The sequence below is a fragment of the Mus caroli genome, chromosome 4 (genome assembly GCF_900094665.2).
Source record: "Mus caroli chromosome 4, CAROLI_EIJ_v1.1, whole genome shotgun sequence".
NCBI classification, from domain to species: domain Eukaryota; kingdom Metazoa; phylum Chordata; class Mammalia; order Rodentia; family Muridae; genus Mus; species Mus caroli.
Genome location: NC_034573.1, coordinates 106828838 through 106836292, shown reverse-complemented (window position 1 = coordinate 106836292; position 7455 = coordinate 106828838). Strand labels below are relative to the sequence as shown.

Sequence of the window (7455 nt, the reverse complement as noted above, 5' to 3'; positions counted from 1 at the left end):
GTGAGCCACCATGTGGTTGCTGGGATTTGAACTCTGGACCTTCGGAAGAGCAGTCGGGTGCTCTTACCCACTGAGCCATCTCACCAGCCCGAGGTTTTATTCTTTTAACAAACTATTGGAATGTTAGGGGCTTTATTTACCAATAAATGACATGATAGAACTTTCTGATTGGTTAGACTTGTTCTGTATTTAAATAGAAACTTCAGTTATCTGAGTGTATTTATTTATCAAAGTTATTGATTGATACACTTAACATCTGTAGAGTTCAAGATTTGTATATTGGTGAGACACAGAATCATAGTTATTGAACTTTGCTAATAAAACACTTAACTGATATAGAGACACTGTATTTCAGTTGATTATTTTATATTCATCCAATATATTATAGCTAATAAAACACTTGCAGCTGATTGGTATAGAAGTCTACAATCTACTGCAAGATGCATTAAAAACAGATGAATAGACAGTTAAATATGTAATAATAAAGCAAATAGAGAAAAACATTAGCTGTACCATCTGGGCTATAGACAGAAATATTATATATAACATAAGAATACACACATACACACACACACTTCCTTAAACTTTTCTAGATTTTCATTCTAGGTGGTTTGCTTGTTTGTTTTATTTGAATATTTTAAAAAATTCTATCTTGAGGCAACTGCTTCGATGGTATAATGAAATGCAACTCTTGTCAATTATAACTTGTAAAAAGATATTTAAAATTGCAACATATATATATATGTATATATATATATATAAAACTTGAAATTAGACTCATATAAAATTTATGTGGGAACTAAGAAGAGGATTTTATTAAAACAATGAATGTTAAGCTGGACCGTGGCTCAGTAATTAAGAGCACTAGCTACTCTTCCAGAGGACCCAGGTTTGCTTCTCAGCATGAGCATGTGGATCACAACCATCTGTAACTCCTATTCTAGGGGATCTGAAGCCCTTTTCTGGCCTCTGTGGGCACCAGGTATATATGTAGCACACAGACAGGCACGCAAGCAAAATACCAAGGAAACAAAATAGATAAACTTAGAAAATAGTGAATGCAATTTTAAAAATTTTAAAAAGGGACGGGTGAGATGCCTCATCAAGTAAGGGCATTTGTCCCCACATGGCCTGATTTAGTCCCCAGGTCCCACCTGGTGGGAAGAGAGAACAACAACTCCTGCAACTTGTTCTCTGCATGCACAGACAGACCCTCTCACTGCCACAAATAATCAAAACCAAATAAATTTTATATTCAAAGTATGTAAGCATTCACCTTTCTCTACATCCTTACTAGCAACTTCCTCCTCTCCTCCTTCTCCTCTTCCTCTTCCTCCTCCTCTCCCCCTCTCCCTCCTCTCCTTCCTTTTCCTCCTCTTCCTCCTCTCCCTCCTCTTCCTCTCCCTCCTCCTCCTCCTCCTCCTCTTCCAACATCTTCTCCTTGGTCTCCTCCTTCCCCCTCTCTCTCGTAACTAAGTGTTAACTGGATTGTGGTTCTTACTGGCTTCTTATAACACTATTGCACAATTTTTCATGCGCTTGTTGGCCATTTGTAAGTCTTCTATTTTAGATGCATGCTGTAGTGAATGTGTATATGGAATGGAATGTACTTTCATGACCAAAAGCAACTTCAGGATGAAAGGGCTTATTTTAGATAACAATTCCAGGGTAGAGTTAATCATATCTGTAAAGCCAAACTGGCAGGAATTACATCGTTAATTTTTACATTGTAGTAAAAAACAGAAAGAAATGAATTCATTTATGCTTATTACTTAGTTGACTTTATTTATTTTACACAGTTCAATAAACTCAGCTACCTAAACTTAGGGAATGATGCAGACCACACAGAGAATGGTTCTTCTCACTTTAATTCATGTAATCAAGAAAATCCCCCACAGACATGCCAGTAGGCCAACTTGATTTAGACAGCTCTTCATTGAGATGTAGTTCCTAGGTAATGCTAGATTGTATCAAGTTGACTAAAGCAATCATCATGTCTTTTTCAAGTGGTGTTTATTTATCTTACTTCAGATTCTAATAATATTTGGCGTTTTGCTGTTGTTCATTATGGACTCTGGATATTATCTTTGAGATATACAAATTATGAATATTTTCCCATTTGCAGAATGGCAGTAAAGGACAGATTGCTCATTTACTCTTTGTAGAGAATCTTTTAACTTTGATACAATTCCATTTGTCTATAAGGATGTTATATCTCATTTAAATACTCCTTTACCTAGGGAAGCCTAGCCTGTACCTTTAATCCAAGCAGCTTGAGAGATTAGGGTGCCAGGATCTGTGGAAGCCATGAGCTTCAAACCATCGTAGGGAACTGAGCAGAATATTTTCTCAAAAAGTTCTTTCGCATAGCACTATTGTAGAATACATTTCTATGTTTTATTTTGGTAGTTCACAGAGCTACCATTATCTGAGATAAGAAGAGAGACTTAGGGGTAGAATCAGCTCTATTAAAATAACTGTTGATTTTATTGGACAATTCAGCCTTCAGATATTATATAGGCAATTCGTTAGAAGTGTTTAGGATTAGAGCTATGTCTGAGAATAAAAAAGAAAATATGCCAAGCATTGGAAATGGAGGGTTATTGGTCTAGTGGTTCTTTGGAAAAACTTGGAATATCCGATACTGTATGACTCAGCATGACTTACATCTGAGTGGGGAATTATTTCTAAGAAACCTTTTCTTTTTCTTTTAGATAAGGATCTGATATAACCCATATTGACCTCAGATTTACTATGTATCTGAGGATGACTTTGAACTCCATCTTCTTGCCTCTACATTGCCATTGCTAGTATTATAGCTCTGTACCAATTTGCCCAGTACAAGAAATGTTTGTAGATATATCCTAGGACATAAATATAAGAATGTTTATAGGAGGATGGAATAAATAAAAATGAAATAAAATAATCTTGTATTTATTTGAGAATGGATAAATATACGTTAGTATATACATTTCTAGATGAAATTAACTATATATACATAATAATAAGACACATATAACACATATATAGTTGTGGTTCTCCTGATGACTCAGATCTGTAATCCTGCTGTTCTGGAGACTTGAGTCAAAGGATTGCAAATCTGAAACCTGCGCAGGCCACAGAGTGGGTTCAAGACTAGCACAGACAAGACCTTGATATGAAATAAAAAGTAAAATGTGAGTTGGGGAGAGCTTGGTGATATAGTGTGTACTAGCATGTACAAGGCTGTAGGTTCAATTCCTTGACTAGCCAGGGGGATAGGAAGGAAATCTTTTTTAAAACATTTTAAATTTTTTACTTAAAATTTTTTTCATGTGGTATATTTTGATCCTATTCTTTCCTGTTCCCCAGTTTCTGCCTAGATTCTCCTCACCTTCCTACCCGCTGACTTTATATTCTTAGGCTCTCTCTCAAAAGCAAAAAACAAAATGGAAAAAAAGGGATAAAACCAACAAAACAAAAAGCACACAAAACCCCATAGAGTCCATTTTGTGTTGGCCAACTACTCGTGGGCATGGGTCTGTCCCAGAGTGTGGTTGGATATACTCAGGGACACTCCCTTGCAGAAGACTCAGTTTTAAGGAGGATTTCTTGAAAGGGGACTGGTAAGAACTAGGACTTGAAACACTGAAAGCCAGTCACAGGGTTCCATTCTTACTCTAAGGTTTATATAAAACCTTAACTAGAACTATTCCTAATAGTTTATATAGGTGTCTTAATAATTAATATAGGTGTCTTTTCATGTATTTTGGACACATAGTTGTTAGTTTACATGTCTTAGGTTAGATGTGTATGGTTTCATAGGTAGCTGAAGAGGCCAGAGAGTGTTAATTCTCAGAGCTGTCTACCTTGTTTTTTAGATAGCTCTTCTCCCTGGGACCTGGGGCTGCCCTATTAGATGAAACTGACTGAACAGCCAGCCCCAAAGATCTGTCTTTCTCTGCCTTTGCAGTGCTGGGCTTGCCAAGCATCTGGCTTTTTATGTTGGCTCTGGGGTACTAACAAATTCTCATGCCAAATACTTTACTAAACAATATCCCTCGTCTCTGTAATGATTTTTTATTTTGTGTTTGCTGTATTATAATTGTTTGACTAAAATATTTTACTATTTTTAAAAAATATGGTTTCTGTGTGTAGCAGCCCTGGCTGTCCTGGAACTCTCTCTGTAGAGCAGGCTGGCCTTGAACTCAAAGATCTACCTGCCTCTGCCTCCCAAGTGCTCTCTCCCCCATTTGTTTTATATCCTAATTATAATGAATCTTTTGTAGTTCATTAACAGTAAAAGACTGGCACAAAGACTTACCCTGAAAAGGTGATTACATGTAATGGAAAAAAGATTGTAATTATCCTTTTAATTGGGAAAAGTAGAGAGGTCATCTTGACTATTGTTTCATTAATACTTATTCTTTATAGTTTTCTTTTATATAACCTTTTGCAAAAGCTTTTTTTGAAAACAGTTAATCTGAAAATTACAAAAATCAAAGAAAAATAGTAACTGATAGACATAAAATTAAGAATTGTAATTTAAAAAAATAATGTAATGCATATGAAATGAGTAATCAAAATGAACAAAGTTGGGGTATTTTATCTAGTACAGGTAGGTTTTAAAAGTTGAATGAGTGCTTTCAAAGCTACATATTTTAAGTCTTAGGAATTCATTTGAAATAGAGAACTTTTTTTTTAAAGAATTATTTGTTTATTTTATGTATATGAGTACACTGTAGCTGTCTTCAGACACACCAGAAGAGGGCATCAGACCCCATTACAGATGGTTGTGAGCCATCAAGAAGTTGCTGGGAACTGAACTTAGGACCTCTGAAGAGCAGTCAGTGCTCTTAACCACTGAGCCATCTCTCCAGCCCCATAGAGAAACTTTGAAATCCTTAAGTTTCTATTTCTGTGTTTTATGTTGTCATTTTATTGTTACATGTATTTTAGCAAAACAGTAAAATCTCTTTTGAATGTAAAACATGGCTGGATATTGGTGTAATGGAGGAATATTTATGAAATAGAATGTATGGACAAGTGAATGATCAAAACCTTGTGCCTTGCCTCTGAAAGTAACTGTATAGATCAGGCTACCTTGGGACTCAAAGGTTTGTATGTCTCTGTCTCCTCAGTACTGGGGTTAAAGGCTTGTACCACTATGCCTGGGCTTTCATAAAACTTTAGAGGCAAAAGAAGAGACTATGACATAGAAACATTTAAGTGTACTATTATTAATATGATGCTATGAATTTCTTAGGCCATTTAGATAGGCTCAAAGGATTCAAATGGGTCCTTATTTGTTTGACTTATTTATGTGTTTTGTTTTTCAGAAGGAATTGAGCCTTCCAAGGAGAGGCAGCTTGTAAGTAGATGGTCCTTACCATTATAATTTTATCTGATTATCTCCTGATTTGGAACTGTCCTAAGAACTTGTTGTTAATACTCATTATAGAAATCTCATTCAAGAGTCTTCTGGCTACCAGAAAGATAGATTTATTGTTTATTGGTTTGAAGCAGAGGACCTGTGTTCAATTCCCAGCACCCACATGATAGCTTACTGTTCCAAAGGATCTAATGCCCTCCTCTCACCTACTTGGGCAACAGGCACACATGTGGTACACAGACATATGCATTTTCTTAAAAATTCTGTTTTCTACTTTTGTTTCTCATTGGGTCAGAAACTTCTTCAGTAACCTCATTGTCCTAAGTCCACTTCTGACTCTTAACAGTTCTTCATCTAACAGTTTGGTAGAAGTGCTGTCACTTACCCATCACAATTATTTTTTGGTGGGGGTGAGGGAATTTACTTTTAGCAGACTTATTAAGCTAAAAATGTCGGGGTATTAAATCTGAAATTCTTTGTGACTGTATTCCGCAACATGGCTATGTTGAAGAGAATGATTCTTCTGGCAAGTTGGAGCAAGGCCAGTCACGTCCTCTTTAGTTTACTCTGGATTGAGGGTTAGTGGAGATTAGAAAGTAATTTTTGTCCTTGGACTTTAATTTTAAGAAATTAAGAAATCAAGAAATCTTAAGAAATGTCTTCTTTGGCTACTTTTGTCCTAAGAATTCGTGGGGTTTATTACTGATGTGGCTCTCTGGAATGTCTAAAAGCGTGATGTGGTGCTGGGGAGGAGGTAACTCAGCGGCAGCGCAGTGGAGGAAGCTCATGTGCAAGGCTCTGTCTCTATCAGTGCAGAGGAAGACAAGGTAGAATGTGAATTTACTGAATGAAAATGACCACGCTAAGGCCCATCAGTTGTTATCTTACACACCTTTACCAAACTTGCACTCATACCAATATCTGCTATGGCTGACGAAGGGTCAACATTTGGAAAACACTAGGCTGAGGATATCTCTGGACAGTGTGCTTGCTACACAAGCACGAGGACCCGAGTCAAATCCCCTAAAACCTACCTAAAGCTGAGCTTGGTACCATGTATATATAACCCAGTTTTCTTATGGGGAGATGGGAGATGAAGGCAAGAGAATCCCTGGAAAAATAGGGACTGGCTAGCCGTGGTGAACAATAAAGAGGCACTGTTCAACAGGAGTTTGTCTCCTTAGTCTACATATGTGTTGTGACATGTCTTCACAGTTATACAAACATGCATGCCCATATGTACATACCTGTAAGAACACACACATGCACACATAAACAATTTTGGGAACTATTAAAGAAACAGATCTGTGATAAAACAATGACTTTGAATCTTTTTTATGAAAACTTGAGCTATTGTATATGAAGTAGATACAGTGTTATTGTTTGTTATTAAGTGTACTAAAGAGATTTATTTAGTGTATCTGTGGATGGATATACTTATGCCATGACATATGTGCAGATCAGAGGACAATTAACAGGAGTCCATTCTTTCCATCATGTAGGATTTGAGACTGGCACTCAGGTTGTCAGGGTTGATGCAGACGCCTTTACATGTTGAGCCATTTGGTAGCCCTTAAATGTATAAAGTATATCATATACTTTCTCCCCCTCCCCCCACTGCCTTTCAAACAAATTGCTTTAATTAAAGGTTATGCAGAACTTAGAATACAACAAAGATGAATCAGTAGGGTCTGACAGGATTCTATATTGGATTTGCTTTGAATTCACAGCTGAGGTAGGAGTTGCTGAATGAGAACTATAGACTATAGCCACTTTTTGATTTTTTTAAAGCAAATATTTATTAAAATGTTCAACACATTCCATGACAACACTTCATTCTACCTGTAGGTGGTAAAAGGATAGAGGATCCAGATGTTTCAATAGGAATAGAAGAGAGTCACTATCACTAGGAACAACTTTTTTTTTTTTTTTGCAAGATTTCTTAATGCTATTTGTGGCTTGGTGGGGAAGGTCTTTGCCCATGGCTTTGGCTTTTAGCTCCTCATATTTCTTCTGCTCCTCCTTTTGTGTCTACCTGAAAGCCTTCTCTTTAAGTCCAGCTTCTTGGGCTGTTTCAAGGGCTT

The 7455-nt window shown here is 36.7% G+C and overlaps 1 protein-coding gene across 6 annotated transcripts in view; it reads left to right on the top strand.

Annotated features, from left to right (window-relative positions):
• Mast2 (microtubule associated serine/threonine kinase 2) overlaps positions 1-7455 on the top strand; it is a 156675-nt gene that overhangs the window by 68734 nt on the left and 80486 nt on the right. For all 6 annotated transcript variants that reach the window (XM_021159308.2, XM_029475989.1, XM_021159307.2 and 3 more), the window contains exon 4: positions 5319-5350. In XM_021159308.2, the coding sequence (XP_021014967.1) occupies positions 5319-5350 (32 nt within the window). The remainder of the gene's footprint in view (positions 1-5318; positions 5351-7455) is intronic.